The sequence below is a fragment of the Chlorocebus sabaeus genome, chromosome 21 (assembly GCF_047675955.1).
Source record: "Chlorocebus sabaeus isolate Y175 chromosome 21, mChlSab1.0.hap1, whole genome shotgun sequence".
In the NCBI taxonomy this organism is placed as follows: Eukaryota; Metazoa; Chordata; class Mammalia; order Primates; family Cercopithecidae; genus Chlorocebus; species Chlorocebus sabaeus.
The window spans coordinates 65,862,156-65,880,329 of NC_132924.1; the positions used below are offsets into that span (position 1 = coordinate 65,862,156).

General features: G+C 39.2%; 1 protein-coding gene across 3 annotated transcripts in view; it reads left to right on the forward strand.

The window, feature by feature from the left end:
* Positions 1–5,541: 5,541 nt before the first annotated feature.
* The window catches only part of ELAPOR2 (endosome-lysosome associated apoptosis and autophagy regulator family member 2), a 179,920-nt gene continuing 167,287 nt past the window's right edge, over positions 5,542–18,174 (forward strand). For 2 of the 3 annotated variants that reach the window (XM_007982316.3, XM_007982319.3), the window contains exon 1: positions 5,542–5,918. In XM_007982316.3, coding sequence (XP_007980507.3) covers positions 5,730–5,918 — 189 coding nt within the window. In that variant the 5' untranslated portion in view covers positions 5,542–5,729. The remainder of the gene's footprint in view (positions 5,919–18,174) is intronic. The other variant, XM_007982318.3, reaches the window with a different exon arrangement.

An 18,174-nucleotide genomic window follows, 5' to 3' on the forward strand; every position in this document is an offset into this window, starting at 1 on the left:
AGTGACAAGTATTTTTAGCTCTAAATTACAGGTGAAGAAACTTAAGTCGAGGGTGATTAGGTTATGTTCCCAAGATCACAGAGTCAGTAAGTAAGTGGAGTTTCAACTTAAAATGCAGATTTGTCTGACATCACATTTGTGATGGTTAATTTTATGCATCAACTTAACTGGGCTAAGGGATGCCCAGATAACTGGCAAAACATTTCTGGGTGTGTCTTTGAGGGTGTTTCTGGAAAAGATTAGCATTTTAGGCAGTAGGCTAAGTCAAGATCTGCCCTCACCAAAATGAGTGGGCATCCTCCAATTCATTGAAGGCCTGAATGGAACAAAAAGGTGGAGGAAGAACCAGCTGTCTCTCTTTTTGAGTTGGGCTATGCATCTTCTCCTGCCCTCAGAGCTCTTGGCTCTCAGGCCTTCAGTCTTGGACTTAGAGTTACACCACTAACTCCCTGGTTCTCAGGGCCTTGAACTGAATTACACGACTGGCTTTCCTGGGTCTTTAGTTTGCAGAAGGAAGATTGTGGGACTTCTCAGCCTCCATAAGAGAGTGAGCCAATTCTCCTTCTCTCACTCTCTCACACACACATATCCTATTTGTCCTATTCCTCTGAAGAAACCTGACTAATACAACATTCTTCTTGAATATTTCCACAACCTCTCACAGTAGGTTAAACTCTATACCCAAGTGAAATTTTTTCTCCTTTAACTATAAATAGTTTTGTTTTGATCCTTGAGGAAAACAGATAGCAAGGCAGATACATCCCTCTGGTGAGAGGCTTTCATGGACTCAGAGAAAGCAACTCAAAACACCTGAATTTAGCCTTTCCTCATATGACCCATTTTCCATTTGTTGAAATCATTCTTTTGTTTCCTTTAGAATCCTATTTATCCTCCTCAACTCTCCATTCTTCTTTCCCTACAGTTATTTAAAATATGGTGACCAAATGGAGGTATAAAAGGTAGAATATAATAGCTTAAGTATCATATTTCTTTTTAATAAAGCCCACCTTTCTTGTTTTAAAAATTGAATTAATATATATTTTCTATAAAAAATTTGGAAGTATGGAAAAGTGTAATAGAAAAAAACTATCCATACATTTTGTCCAGAAAACACCACCTTTGCCAGTCATCTGGCCTATCCTCAGTTTTTCAAATATGATTTTAAAAACCTAGTTAAGACTATATTCTATTTAATAATTTAAATGATATTTCAAGAAAATAGAAGAGGGTAATAAAACTCCCTAAGGGGTGGAGCCCTACAATCTGACTGCCTGTGTTTGAAACCCAACACTGTCTTTTCTGAGAAACTTGTGCCTTTATTTGCTCATCTGTAAAATGGAGATAAGAGTACCTATCTCATAGGGTTGTTTTTGAGGGTTAAATGAAGTAGAACTTGTAAACATTTTAGAACAGCAATGGCATATATTAAGTGCTCAACAAATGTTAGCTATTATAACTGCCATTCAACACTCACAACAAAACAATGACACAGTGTTCATATTTGCTTCAGATATTTCTTTCTTCTTTTTTCTTCTTTTCTCCATCCCCTTCATCCTTTTTTCCTTTTGGAAATAAAGTATTAATGATGCTGGTGAAACCCCTTTTACATTCCTTCTTAATATTATTCTCCTTTCTTCTCCTTGAGGCAATCACTATTCTGAAATTGGTTTGTACCTGCTGTTCATGTTTTTATAATTTTACTACATTGGATGTATCAATTGTGTATAAATTTTATATCATGATTTTCCCCCACTTAACTGAAAGCATTTTTGTAAGCAATTCCCCATCAGACACCTTTCATAAAATAATTCTTTGTGTCAGGATAATATACATTATTTACTTTCCCTAGTATTAAATATTTAGGTTTCATTCATTTTCTTTTACAAAAAACATGGGTGAATATTTTGTCCTTGAATATTGTTCTTACATATTTGTATACATCTTTGATGATTTCTTCAGGTAGAATTGATTGGCATCAAAGAATACAAATATTTTTAGTAATTTGTAGTGATTATAAAAATAATATGTAATTATGGAAAAATTGAAAACACAGAGTCTGTAAAAATGAAAGGAAAAATATCTGTTATGCTGGTATTAGAAGACAATTACTGTGAACACTTTGATTTATTTTCTTCTAGTGATACTCCTTCCATAAAGTGCACTTAAACTCTTCCCCAACCCCCTGCACATCATACTTGAGGATACACTGTTATTTTACTTTTTTATTTCAATAGCTTTGGGGGTACAAATGGTTTTTGATTACATGGATAAGTTTTTTAGTGGTGATATCTGAAATTTTAATGCACCTGTCACCTAAGCAGTGTATATTTTGCCCTATATATATAGTCTTTTATCCGTCACCCTCTTACCAACCTTTCCCCTTCAGTCTCCAAAGTCCATTATATCACCTGTATGCCTTTGTGGAGGATATGTGTTTATTGGATTTGTTTCCAGCTTTTTCCATTAACATTATATCATCACATTTCCTCAATTCATTTAGTATTCTCTAGTAAATTTAACTTTTAATACGTACATAATCCTACCACATGAAGCAGTACAATTTATTTAACCATTCCTCTATTTTGGGGCACTTAGGTTACTTCATTTTTAATCATATTAAAGGATAGTGAGTATTCTTGTACAGAAACTTTGTGCTCCTTACTTACCAGTTCCTTAGAGTCCTAGAAGGAAAAATTACTGGGTTAAGGCATAAACATATTAAAGGCAGTTAATACATATTGCCAAATTATCCTCCAGAAATACATGTTCTCCTGAGTGTATAATCCACAGCATACGTTTGCCGGAATTATTATCTCTTTGATAATTTGATACAGAAAACATGTTACACTGATGTTTTCATTGATGTTTTAAAATTAATTTTAAAAATTTGCTACTTGAATTCATTCAGATTATTTTTTTCTAATTTTGTTTGTGCTTAGACAGTCTTTTAAAAATTCAGGTTATTTATACCACATCTGATTTAAGTTAAAAAAAACCCAAATCTATGTATATAGCATCATTTTGGCTATGGCTTTTGTTGATACAGCTAAGGCTTTTGTTGACTTTTTAACAAAATTCAGTTCAATTTTCAGGTATACACTGCACAAATAAAGTGGAAAAATGATTATTACCTAGTGATTATAAGCTATTTAAACCCAGTCTTGCAAAAATTTCATTAGGACTTTTCTATTAAACTACATTTTTTTATAAAACTACTTTTAAGAGTAAATTTATTGATCAGATAATCACAGATCTTTTTTATGGATGAGACAACTATGAGAAAATTATTTATTGAAAGTGGCAAATTGTCCCACTCTGGAAAATCTGCAATTGTCATTTGATCCAAGTGCATTGACTGGACGACTTTTATCTTTATAAGGAAACAAGCTGTTTTCAATTTAATAGTCATGTTGTTAGTTCTTTCTCAGATGACAAAAATAATAACATAATTTGACTTCTAAAAATTCCACATGAATTAAATAATAAAGCATATAAAAAGGAAATAACAAAATATAACAAAATAAGAAAACATAGGCATCTGTATGATTTTGCGGAGATACACATACTTCTAGATATAAAAAAGGAAGAAATCACAAAATAAAATGTTGTTACATTTGAATACCTAAAGATGACAATCTTCTGCCAGAAAAGCTACCAGAAATAAATTTAAAAGACTACAAAAACGTATTTGTAAGATATATTATAAACATACACAAAGCTTATGAAGATTGCTAACAAATTGATAAAAAATGGAACTTCAATAAAATGGCTAAAGTGTGCCAGTGAAAAATTCTCACACCCTGACATGAGAAAGAAAAATGCAAATAGCTAGTAGATATATATGAAAAATAACTCAATGTCACTAATAATAGAAATACATTTAAAAAATAATAGCATTTTTCTCTTCTACCAAAATGGTAAATACCAGAAGTATTATAATCTAGGGTGATGTGAAATAAATACTCATAAACTGCTGGTAATGACTGCTACAAATTTTTTGGAAGGAATTTGTATATTATTCATCAAAAACTTTAAAAATGCACATACCATGTGACCCAATGTTTTCCCTTCTAGAAAGGTATAACAAATTATTTAAAGATATGCACACAGATTATGTTCCAAGGGCATTCTTTCCAGAATTATTAATAACACTGAATCCTCAATGTCTAATATCTAATAGTAAATTACATATATCTAAAGAGTAGAAAATATTATGCAATTATTAAAGTTGTGTTGTTGGAGACTTTAATGATTTGAGAAAATATTTATGTTGTTAAGAAAAAAAAAAAGCAGGTTACAAATTATTAGTCCAGTTTTGCAGTACACACAGAGTTAAAAAAAAAAAAAAAGCAAGAAAATTCCTCAACATGTTAATACCATTAACAATGCTATCTCTGGGTGGTAGGATCTCTAGTTATTTTTATATTCATCCTGATACTTTTCAATATTTTCCAAAATGTTTACAAAGAACATATATTGTTATAATCAGAATATAGGTGTGATACACAAATCTATGTGTGTATACATACACACAAACACATATACAGAGACTGTCATGTGAACATTTCGTTAAAAAGACATTAGAGATAGTGCCACAAACAAATGTGCCACAGGCCAACTTACAATGAGTGGGCCAGGTGGATTTGTCCAGGTATTCAATAATCAGAAATTTGGATGCTTCTTCTGAAAAACACGACACGATAACTCACCCATTTACAGAATCTTAGATCAAGAAGGGATCTTGAGATCCCTGCCACTGAGGAAGGCCTTGTGTCCATCTTGTTCACCAGTTGGTGCCCATCACCTAGTTCAGTATGTTTTTGAATGAAAAAAGAAAAGAGCACCCCAATCATTGTACAGATGGAGAAACTGTTTCCTCCAGAAAACACAGGGCTTAATGCCCAATGTTACACATCTCCACGAAATAACACCAATAGCAGCAATAATTACAGCTACTACTACTACCAACACATGTTACCTACTGTGTGCCAGGCACTCTTCCAAGTGCTTTATGTACATCAACTTACTTAATCCTCATAATAATCCTACGTGGTGGGTATTATTTTCATTAAATAGGTGAGAAAACTGAGTCACACATCACGTCTACACCTCAGTCCTCTTTCTTCCCCGCCATTTCATGCACACCCTAATCACCTAGAAATTCGATCTGACGCTAGCCAGCACGGATCCTTACAAGGGACGTTCCCAGGGCGCATCTGCGTGTTTGTGTGCAATGAGGAAAGTAGGGAGCTTTTTAAAGACCCGCCGCCAGAAAACAATGTCCTGATGTCCTGTATTTACTCTAGCTTCATCCCGGGAGCGCCCCTCCCAGTGGGCCAAGGGGACCTGAGATACCCGACTCCACCGGGTCCCCAGCCTCTCTCGCCCTCTAGCGCGAGGCGAGCGCCGCGCAGCCCCTGGGGACCCGCCGGGCTGGGCCGCAGCCCCGGTCCGCGCCACCTGCTCCCCAGCTCCCGCGTCCCCGCCCCGCGTCCCGCCCCCGCGCCGCGCCCGCGCCCGCGCCCGGCGGTCCCTCCCTCCGGCGTGACGGGAGCACCGGCGCTGGCTGCCCGGGCCGCGAGCGCAGCGGAGCTGTCAGCGGGCGGACAGGCAGGGGGCGAGGGAGCGGCGAGCCGAGAGCACAGCAGTCGCGGCCCGGGAGCCGGAGCTGCCGCTGCACCCCGGGAAGGCTGCCTTGCCGCCGGGCTGCCGACCGCGGCGGGACGAAGATGCTGTTCCGCTCCCGGGGGCCGGTACGGGGCAGGGGCCGGGGGCGGCCGGCGGAGGCTCCCCGCTGCGGGCGCTCGCCGCCCTGGAGCCCCGCCTGGATTTGCTGCTGGGCGCTCGCCGGCTGCCAGGCGGCCTGGGCTGGGGACCTGCCCTCCGCCTCCAGCCGCCCGCTTCCTCCTTGCCAGGAGGTGAGCAGCACCTGGTCCTCTACCTGGAGTTTGCGGGGGCGGGGGGAGAGCGCGGAAGATGAAGGCTGAGAGCGGTGCCTGTTTATTTCTGTTTGCCATCCCCTTTTCCTTTGCTTGGAGAACAGGGGCTTTCGGTTGCTTGGAGGGGTAAAGTTGCCCGCCCCGGTAGCTGGCCCGGAGAGGGTGTGTGACTTCGCTGTCTCTCGGGGGATGCTTTTCTGTCTGCGCTCGTGTGTTTTGGGGGCTCTGCAGGACTTTGCGGCGTCCTTTTTGGAGAGCCAGGTTTGAGGACCTGGGGTCGAGGGAAAGATTTCAGGAAGGGGAGGAGACTGGGGAAGCCCCACCAGTGGGATTTGGAGAACCATCTCATCACAGCTTTTCCAGAGAGCCAGACACAGACACCGGAGGATTTCCCGCTCCTCCTCCCCCTGTCTCCACTCCTCTGTCTCTGCAAACGCCTTCGTCCCTGCACTCCCCTGCCCTCAGCTTCCTGATTCAGGCCCTGTGGGTTTGCTAAGCCAATGTGTGGTGTCACTTAGCATCCTTCTGACAAAATGTGGATTTGAATTTGGAAAAAGGAAAAAAAAAAAAAAGAGTATGTATTTGGTAGAGAAGAGGCAGGTTGATGATGGGGAAAATTAGAAAAGACAAAGTGAATATGCTTCTTTTGGGAGATGCTTTATCACCTGGCTGAAGTGTTGCCGTGATATATTTTATAGCGTGAGATTATTGTTGATTTACAGTCAAAAAGGATAAGCTATGGGTGATGAGATTTTTCTCTGGTTTTTAGAAGAACGAGACAGTGTGCCAAAAATTTACAGGGGGTGTCATTGGTACTTGTATTGGGTGTTTATCTTTCCATTTAGTGTTCCAGAAAGTGCATCCTCTTAATGAAAATCAATGAGGGGAAGGAAGCAACATTTCTGACCTAATTTGATTGTGTTGGGAGGATATATGGAATAGATACTGTTTTTAGGAAGATTGTTAGGAATCAGGGCGATGGGTCATTTTAATTAATGTAGCAAAAATAGATTAGCCAATAGCCCCTCTGGGAAGAAAGGCCAGACTCTGTTCTTTGTGTATGTTGCTATAACTTCTGAATTTTACCGAGACTTGAATTACAGAGTGTCTGTGTTCTAGACATCGTCCATCATCTATGGATTTTCATCTTTCTCTCCTACAGTACAGGTCCCAGGACAGACTGAAATGAAAGAGAATCGGATCAAAGGCTTGTGTGCGAACACACAGCAATGTTGTAATTGGGCAAATCAGGGCAAGAGCTCAACAAACAGCTGTGTTTAATTCTAGGGTTTTTTTTTTTTTTCTCTTTAGTATAATGAGCTTAATCTGTATTCTACAACTTTACGTATCACCTGGGAATAATCCATTATTCCAGGTTTCCACAGAAAGCTGCTTCTTGGACATCTCGGATTGAACAGTTGTGACAAGATAAATTTTATCCTCCAGCCTCCAGTTTCTAATATGCAGAATATATGTTTCTAAACTGAAAATCTTAAGCTTCTCATAAGATCGATTCTTAATAATGAAAACCTGCTTGAAGTAGGTGACGGTCAGGGCCAGTAGAGATGATGCCTTTGGTCTCTACAACTAGACTAATCTTTTAGATGAACACATGTCCTACACATGTATACCTGGAAAGAGGAGTCTGCAATCTAAAACAAAGATTGAAAGGAGGGGCAGATAGATGACAGAAGGTTCAGGAAGGCTGGGTTCACTTAATCCCAGGTCCTTATTGCATTGGCTTTAGAAATTGCATGTGACTCATCCTTTGAGATCTGAAATTTACATTTTCTTTCTGAAAAATGAGAATAAATAAAATACATAGGAGGATGCTATTGAGCCTGCCTTTGGCTGTATGTTTTTATAAATGGTAATGCACAGATCCATTTATGTTCTTCCTGATGACTGACAAGTAAGAGGACCTGCTGGGAGTTAGAGGTTCCTTGGAAGTAGAAGAGGCCTAGTGACCTCCCAGTGGTTGAATCTATTTGATATCTGATCTAACCAGTGGAGCTAATTTACAGAATTGGTCATTGTTTTTCTCTGACATTGTTTTTAAGAGGAAAGTGGGGAGGGCAAGTTATTTTCAGGCTTTGAAGGTAAGGGAATGTTTGTGCTGGGGGTGGGGAAAGGGTATCCTCTTGAGCTCAGCCCTTTCCTCTGAATATAGTTAATGGGATTGTGGGCTAAACGACTGTGAATAAAGACACAGTTGAAGTAACTACTTTGTGTTCACTTCTGCTCGTTTGTTGTTTCCCACTTTTTATTAACATTAAAAGAGACAAATGCCACAAAGGACAGATTATGCAGTGGGGAATAGAGTGAGGGCAGTTAAAGTGAGTGGTTTTTAGGCTGAAAGCTAAAACCAACTCTCAATATGAGAGAATGCTGAGGAGTATAGAAAAAGCTATAGGCCATTTTGAACCTCATTTTCCCCCAGTAGTTTGCGTCACCCTCATTTATTAATACTTTTATAGAAGTAGTCATGTTTAGCAAAGTTACATAAACTCTGATTTTCCTGCCTGGTTTTAGAAGAAAGCAACTAAAGGAAGAGAAGTGCAGAGAACTGGCCTGGGAGTCATCCAGTCATAATTGCCTGAGTTCAGAAAAAAGGCCCTGCAAAAACTAGGTTATGGGTAAAAGTTACATTTAGATTTTTGCAGAGGATTGGACTATGGGGTGAAACTCATAAAATATAGGTTCCTTTGTCAAAGTCTTTGGATTATGGAGTCGAAAGGGGGAGAAAAATTGTGTTGGAATGTTCAGCTGGTGATCAGATCAGCAGTGTGGAAGCACACGCACAAACAGGAAGTGATCGTTTGGGAGACAGAAATAAAAGGAAAGTCAGTGTGCCGGTAGATGAAGCACAAGAATAGGATGTGACTTTGGAAAATGGTATTCAAAGGAAAAAAATGAGGCCTGGACATCAGAAAGTATAGAATTCCTCAGGTTTTTCTATGGGGTGAACTTATAAAAGGTAAATCTTCTTTGGGTTTCTTGGTCTGTGTTTCACTTGTAAAATGTTATTAATAAAACATGACCAATTATTTGTATTATGAGGATGAAATGAGATTAATATAAGATAAAGGAGAAATATAAATGTGAGGGTTGATTAGTGCTGGATTAGTAGAGCTAGATCCTGATGTTTTGGGAAGAGTCTACAGTGAGACTCCAGAGGTTCCTAGGATAGGCCCATCCAAGACTTAGCATGACATTTTTGACTCAGTGAATAATAGGACTTAATGGGGCTACCAGAGCAAAAAATCATAAAGGCCAACAGATGATTCAGAGTTGCAGTAAGGTATCAGAAGATAGAAGAGTGCATGAGAGTAAAAAGAACAGAACTAATTGGATTATGTCTATATTATTTACATTTGGTAAATTAAATCACCAAATAGCTGATTCTTAGTTCACTGCCCTAAAATCTTGCATAATGCAATTCTGCTGTTCTCCTTGACTACTGAATGATGAGTTTTGCTAACAGTTTTTGTTCCACATTCAGTTTATACCATGTGCTAGGCAAAATGTCGGATATGAAATTAGTGATTTAAAGAATATAATTTAATTGAATAAGGATGAGACAGATATGTAAACAGACATTGCAATTAAGTGATTTGAAGCCATGAAAGAAGCATGGGGCCATCATATCTACTGGGGGGGATCAGAAAAGGCCCTATGGAGGAAGTGAATGTGACTTAATTGATAAGTAGAAATTTGCCAAGCAGACAAAGGTCAGATGTGAGTATAGGCTAGTTTGGAGGAAAGACATTTCAGGTGTAGAGCACAGATTGAAAAAGGGCAGAAACATTAAACAGCATTGTATTGTAATTGGTTCTAACTGGAGTACAGTGTGCAATGAGAAGCTTAATGAGAGGTGAATCTGATAGGCAGGCAGGAGCCTATCATAAGGGACATTATATCACACTAAGAAGGTGGTCTTCATTTGGTAGGCAATCGGATACAGTAGTAGGACTTCAAAAAGAGGAATAGTATGCTTTAGATAGAACTGGCAGTGAATGGATGCAGAGGGTGAGATAATGAAACATTCTAACTTGATTAGAGAATGGTGCCTCTTAACTTCCCTGAGAAGAAATGTGAAAGATGGGATAAGGAGCTTGGGTCTTATGTAGAGCTGTTGAGTAGAGCTGTTTTTATGTAGAGCTGTTGAGTAGGCAGTTAGGTATTAGGTCCTCTTCCTCAGGGGCATGGTGTGGGCTGGTGTGGTGACCTGTGAATAACTTGAATGAAAGATATTGTTGAAATTACTGGATTGGTTGAGATCATGCAGGGAGTGAGAACAAAGAGGGCTGAAGATAGGACTTGGGTTTTACCTACATGAAAGGGGACAGAAACCAAGGAGTTCATAAAGGAGACATGTAGCAATGGCTGGTAAAGGAGAAATGTGAGTGTGGAGTTGTGGGGAAAAAAAAAAGCCTTAGAAGAAGATAGGGCTCATTGTGTGTCAGTTGCCCAGTGAAATCCAAATAATGACGACTGAAGAGAGAAGATTGAATTTTGCAATTAGGTCATTGGTGCTCAGCACCAGAGTAGTTCCTGCGGGATGGTGGAGATGGGTTGAGTGTTAACTGGGAGGTGAGATGGTGGTGATGGAGTAGAATTGTGTTACAGAGCCTTCCTAGATTTGGTAAGCTACTGGGTCTTCAAAATCCATATAAACCACAAGACCTGTAATGGTCATGTTTTTTGTTTCAGAACTTGATGGGCACAGTTGAGAAACATCCTTTCTGTAGGAAGTCCCTGAAGGTCTTGGGCTATGGGTGAAGCTGTCAGAGGTTCTAGATTCACATTGTTATTGAAGGAGTTAGGACTCAGCCTCGGTTTTCAAGCAGTTAACGTAATTATTCTTGCCTGTTAATGCCTGGGGAGGTGAATTTTCCCTTTCAAGTTCTTATGCTTAGAATCATTTCTCATGTTTTAGGCAAATGAGAGCAAGTATTCACACCATCAATATTTACAATGTAAAACCAAGAGTTGACAGATCTGTGAAGTGTCATATTTTAGCACAAGGGATGGAAATAGCAGAGCATAGTATAGAGTGGCACGTTTTCCTATCATAGTGTCTTCTTCAGCAGAGTCTTGCATCTTATAATAATTCTTTATTGTCAGAAAACACCAGCCACATTTTGGTTGCTTTTCTTTTCTCTTGAAGAAATCATGGATTATTCTCTTTCCTTTCTGCCTTTCATCATCTGTGTTCTATGTAATATTTCAATATTCAATATATATTTATCATGGACTTATATAGCAGGTATTGACAGTGAATGGATGAACAAAACATAGGCCCCGGCTCCATGGAGCGTTGTAATCTCAGGGGAGTAGATTTAAAACAAAACCACACATCATGCAATTACATTTGCCATAAATACTATGATGGAAAATTTCTGCGTGCAGTGAGAATGAATAGCCATCCTAGTTAGGGCTGGGAGCAGGTGGATTACCAGGAAAAGATGTTTAAGGTAAGATCCAAAGGATAAGTAGGAGTTAGCTAGATGCAGGTTGTGGGTGATGGTGAGAGAACATCTCTTGACAGAGGAAGCCTCCTGACCTAGATCCATCCCTATAGCCTATCTTTTCCTGGACTAGTAAAAACGAAGGATATTTTCTCTTCTTTGAATTCTAGTCACAGCCTATTGCTTACTCACGGGCACATATATGCTATTCCACAAGTGTTTTGCACACACAGCCCCCCCCCCCCCCACCGCCATATAGATGAATGAGTTGTGCTCTCTACAAGAGCACCCAGCTAAAGGGTTGTAAGAGCAAGAATCCATCCATTTCTCAGCATGCTTAGCTATATGTCCTGGCACAGGTCTGCATTTACCTGGAAAAAGGGATACCTTTTTCTAGTTCATATTCCCAGAGGGGGGTCACTATTTTCTAAATCACACAAAGGCACCATTTGTTTTACCAGAGGCTTTGAATACACAAATATTCTCTCTCCCCTAATATATGATATGTTCATTGAGGGCAGGGATTATATCATCTTATTAGCAAACAGTAGTATCTTTTCATTTAAGGCATTTTGGGGATTTTAAAAATGAGTAAGACATATGTCCTTCTCTCTGGGAGCACTAATAACTGCCTTAAAAATATAGTAAGTGAATAATTTCTGCTTTTTCAGTTATAAACAGGAATTGATCTTTATGCTACATTTAATTCTAATGAACATCTCCTCTTGGTTGTGCCAGATTTAAGACCCTGAAATAAACCCTAGTGGTCAGTTCGGGCAAGGTGGCCCACACCTGTAATCCCAACACTTTGGAAGGCTGAGGCAGGTGAATTGCTTGAGCCAAGCAGTTTAAGACCATCCTGGGCAACATAGCAAGACCTTGTCTCTATACAAAATAAAAAAAATTAGCTGGATGTGGTGGTGTGGGCCTGTAGTCCCAGCTACTTGGGATGCTGAGGTGGGAGAATCGATTGAGCCTGGGAGGTTGAGGCTGCAGGGAGCTGTGATTGTGCCACTGCATCCCAGTCTGGGTGACAGAGCAAGACCCTGTCTCAAAAAAACAAAACATACCCTGTGATCAGAATATACTGAAGTTGATTCTCAACTCAGTTTACAACTCGAGTTGAAAGTACATTTATTATCCTTTTTCAAAATGTTGCTTTTATAAGCTCTTTTCTCTAGGTTAATAGTCCACAAAGTGAGATCCTAGGACCAGCAGTGTCAACGTTAGTTAAGAACTTGTTAGAAATGTAAGTGCTTGGTTCCTGCACACAACCTACTAAAACGGAAACCCTGGGATTGAAGCCCAGCAAGAACCATTGCACTCAGTATAAAGAAAGGAATTGATATGGTTTGTCTGTGTCGCCACCCAAATCTCATCTTGAATTCCCATGTGTTGTGGGAGGGACCTGGTGGGAGTTAACTGAATCATGGGGACAGGTATTTTACATGCTGTTCTCATGATAGTGAATAAGTTTCATGAGATCTGATGGTTTCGTAAGGGGGAGTTTCCCTGCACAAGCTCTCTTCTCTTGTCTGCCACCGTGTGAGATGTGCCTTTCACCTTCTACAATGATTGTGAGGCCTCCCCAGCCATCTGAAACTATAGGTCCATTAAACCTCTTCTTTTGTAAATTGCCCAGCCTTGGGTATGTCTTTATCAGCAGTGTGAAAGTGGGCTAATACAGAAATACAGTTTAGTTGCCTGAAATTCAGGGACCCATTTCATTCCTAAAATTCCCTAAACTGTCACCCTAGCTTACTTCTTGCTTCTGCAGGGTGTCTTAGAAACTCCTTAAATAATCACATCAAATGGACCGTGAGATTCTCTCATTACCATGAAGTACACCAGCAAGCATTTCTTAATTATCTTTTATATGTCAGGAATTATGCAAGATGCTGGTGATAAAACAGGATGCAGAGAATATTGTCATCGTTTGCCAGGAGATCATAGCCTGATAGAAGTCACAAATATGGAAATTAATAAGCACCTCTTTGAGATTGACATTAAAATAGAAAAATATGGGAATATTAAGAGAGTATGGTTAGCCTTCTTGGTAAATGTTTTCCAATGTTTGCTATTTATGGGAGAATGATGTTTACATTTTTGTCCAACTGCAAAGTAGTGTCTTGTTATAGTACAAGCAGTATTGAAGGTATTTAAGAATCTGATGCAAAGGTGAGCCCTGCCACTGGTTTATGTGACCTTGAACAAATTAGCCCCTTTAAATCTTTTCTTGTCTGAAAATGGAGAGAGTAAAACCTGTCTTATCTATGTTAGAATTGCTATGAGTTCAAGCTAATGCATTTGAAAGCGCTTTGTAAATTCTAATGCAGTCGCCAATATTAGTTATTATTCTCATGTAAGTGAAGAATAGTGTTTCTCAGGAGGTGCAGTGAAGTGTGAAAGACATGGGATATGGATAGGGAAATTTGTTTACTTTCAAAAATATTTTATAGGAGTACTTTTTCTAACTATAAAAGTTATGCGTTGTGAAACATTGGACCCAGTTGATTGTTCTGTCATCACTGAAATTTACTTGGCTTCAAGCACCCCAAACTCTCTTGGTTTTTCTCTTAATCCATTGTAATCCCTCTCAGTTTTTGCCAGTTTCTCCTGACATCTTGACATTATCATGTTCCAGCAATTTATTCTTGGCCCTCCTGTCTTTTCTGTCATCCTCACACTCCTAGTGATGTCAGGAGCCTCTTGGCTTTAAATATCACCTACACGTGGATAGCTCCCAGATTTACACCTCCTTTGTGGACCATCCCCTGGAATCCTATTAAGCATAGCCTTGATGTCACCACTTGTATAAGTACCTTAAATCTGACATGTTCCAAACTGAACTCCTGACATTTTCCCCAAACCTACTCCTTGTATAGTTTTCTCCATTTCATTTAATGGCAATGCCTTTTCTTCTGGTTGCTCATGTCTAGAACTCTGGAATCTCCACTGATGTCTTTTCTCCTACATCCTGCATCCGTCCTATCAGCAAATCCTCTTCACAATAGCTGAATCAGAACTTCTCATCACTTCTCCTGTAATTTCTGGGCCATACCACCATTGTGTCTTACCAGGACTATCACTGTAACTTTCCATCTTGATGTCACAGTGCAACTCAGAGATAGCATTAAAATATAAGTTTAAAACTGTTATTTGTTTGCTCAACACCCTTCTAAGAATTCATTAATATAAGACTGTATCAGGTCGTTCTTGCATTGCTGTAAAAAAATACCTGAGATTGGGTACTTTATAAAGAAAAGATGTTTAATTGGCTCATGGTTCTGGAAGCTTTACAGGAAGCACAGTGTTGGCAGTTGCTGGGCCTCTAGGGAGGCCTCAAGAAGCTTACAATCATGGTGGAAGGCAAAGGGAGAGCAGGGACATACCATGGTAAAAGCAGGAGAAAGAGTGAGTGGAGTGGGAGGTACCACATATTTTTAGATGACCAGATCTCGATCTCCTGAGAACTCACTATTGCAAAGATAGCACCAAGTCATAAGCATTCTGCCCCCATGATCCAGATACCTCCCACCAGGCCCCACCTTCAGCATTGGGGATTAAAATTCAACGTGAGATTTGGGTGGTGACAAATATCCGAACTATATCAAAGGTCCAACCTAATCTGATCTCCACGAAGCCTCTGATGTCACCTCTTATTACTCTCCCTCTTTTAGTTTATTTTGTGCTTCTATAAGAGAATACTATAGACTGGGTAATTTATAATGAACAGTAATTTATTTGCCTCCAGGTTCAGGAGGTAGGGAAGTCCAAGATCCAGGTGGGGACCTCCTTGCTATGTCATACCATGGTAAAAGGCCAAGGGCAAGAAAGAAAGAGAAAGAGAACAAGTGCAAGATGGAGCCTGAACTCTATTTTATAAGGAACCTATTCCTGAAGTTTGCTGTCAGTCATTTATGAGGATGGAGCCCTCATGAACCAACACCTCCCATTAGGCCCCACCTCCATCACCACATTTGGGATAAAGTTTCTAACATATCAACCTTCAGGGACACATTCAAACCATAGAACTCCCCATTTTTCATTTTGCTTCAGCCAGACCAATCTCCTTGTTCTTTCTAGAATGTGTTATGTATGCTCCTTTCTCAAGGCCTCTGTACTGGGTCTTTTCTGCCTGGAACTCTTTTCATTCAGGTATTTACTTGGCTTTGTCCCTCATGCACTTTGGGTTTCCACTCAATTGTCATTTTGTCGGTAAGGCTTTCCCTGGTTACCTATTTAAAATTGCAATCCCTTCCTCTCAATCTACATTTCATGCTTTTGTTTTTCTCTATAGCCCTTTTAACATCCATAATAATATATATTTTCATTGTTTATTTGATTTGTATGACTTCACATTCCCTCAATAAATTGTAAGCTCTATTCAGATAATAGTTTTCTTTTTTAAAAGACACTATTTCCCTAGCACCTTGAAGAGTGCCTGGAACTTAGTAGGTATTCAATAAATGCTTGTTGAATGAATGTGTAAATTTAATTTTGGGCACGTAGGCTGTTTTTAATTTTATGTTGTATAATCAAAACAGTGTTATAATCAATGTTTATTGTAATCAAAAACAATGCAAAACACTGTCTGAATTTCTAATTAATTGAGATGATTACTTGTAGCAGAAAAGTTAGATTGAAGGACATAAACTGTATCCCCTGGACAGCACTGAAAACTGTTATGATCATTACTAAGCTGATGGTAAAAAATGCTGTATCATTGGGACAATTGACATTTAAACTTTTTAATTTTTAATTTTTGTGGGTACGTAGTAGGTATATATATGGTACATGAGATTGTTTTGATACAGGCATGCAATGTGAAATAATCACATCATCGAGAACGAGTTATCTGTCCCCTCAAGCATTTATCCTTTGTGTTACAATTAAGTTACAGTCCTTCAGTTATTTAAAAATGTACAATTAACTTACTATTTACTATAGTCACACTGTTGTGGCATCAAATAATAGGACTTATTTATTTTTTCTATTTTTTTTTGTACCAATGATCCAACCTCCCTTCCAAGCCCACCCCGCCCCCAATACCCTTCCCAGTCTCTGGTAACTATTATTCTACTCTCTCTATGAGTTCACTTGTTTTGATTTTTAGATAGACAAATGAGAACATGTGATGTGTGTCTTTCTGTGCCTAGCTTATTTCACTTAACATAATTACCTCCAATTCTATCCATGTTGTTGCAAATGACAGAATATCATTCTTTTTTTGTGGCTAAATAATACTCCATTGGGTATACGTACCACATTTTCTTTTCTTTTTTTTTTTGGATGAAGTCTCACTCTTTCACCAGGCTGGAGTGCAGTGGTGCGATCTTGGCTCACTGCAACCTCCTCCTGCCAGGTTCAAGTGATTCTCCTGCCTCAGCTTCCCAAGTAGCTGGGACAACACGTGCTCACCACCATGCCCAGTTAATTTTTGTATTTTTAGTAGAGACAGGGTTTCACCATGTTGACCAGGATGGTCTTGATCTCTTGACCTTGTGATCCGCCTACCTCAGCCTCCCGAAGTGCTGGGATTACAGGTGTGAGCCACTGCGCCCAGCTGTACCACATTTTCTTTATCCATTCATTTCTTGGGTTGTTTCCAAATCTTAGTTATTGTGAACAGTTATGCAACAAACGTCAGAATGCAGATGTCTCTTTGATATACTGATTTCCTTTCTTTGGGGTACATAACCAGCAGTGGGATTGCTGGTTTATGTGGTAACTCTATTTTTAGTTTTGTGAGGAATCCTCATACTTTTCTCCACAGTGGTTGCACTAATTTACATTCCCACCAACAGTGTAGAAGGATTCCCTTTTCTCTACATTCTCACCAGCATTTGTTATTGCCTGTCTTTTGGATAGTCATTTTAACTGGGGTGAGATGATATTGTAGTTTTGACTTGCATTTCTCTAATGACTAGTGATATTGAGCACCTTTTCATATGCCTGTTTGCCACATGCATGTCTTCCTTTGAGAAATATCTATTCAAATCCTTTGCCTGGTTTTTGACTAGATTATTTGATTTTTTTTGCTACAGAGTTGTTTGAGCTCCTTATATATTCTGGTTATTAATCCTTTGTCAGATGCAAATATTTTCTCCCATTCTGTGGGTTATCTCTTTACTTTGTTGATTGTTTCCTTTGCTATGCAGGAGCTTTTTAACTGGATGTAATCCCATTTGTCCATTTTTGCTTTGGTTGTCTGTGCTTCTGTGGTATTGCTCAAGAAATTTTTGCCCAGACCAATATCCTGGAGATTTTCCCGAATGTTGTCCTTTAGTAGTTTCATAGTTTGAAGTCTTAGATTTAAGTATTTAATCCATTTTGATTTGATTTTTATATACAGCAGGAGATCAAGGTCCAGTTTTATTCTTGTGCATATGGATATCTAGTTTTTCCAGCATCATTTATTGAAGAGAGTGTCCTTTCCCCAGTGTGTATTCTTGGTGCCTTTGTCAAAAATGAGTTTACTGTAGGTGTGTGAATTTATTCCTGGGTTCTCTATTCTGTTCCCATTGGTCTACATGTCTGTTTTTATGACAGTACCATGTTATTTTGGTTACTGTAGCTTTGTAGTATAATTTGAAGTCAGGTAATTTGACTCCTCCAGTTTTGTTCTTTCTTCTTAGGATAGTGTATCAGTTCTTTTTCACATTGCTGTAAAGAACTCCCCAAGACTGGGTAATTTATAAAGGAAAGAGGTTTAATTGACTGACAGTTCCACAAGGCTGGGGAGGCCTCAGGAAACTTATGAT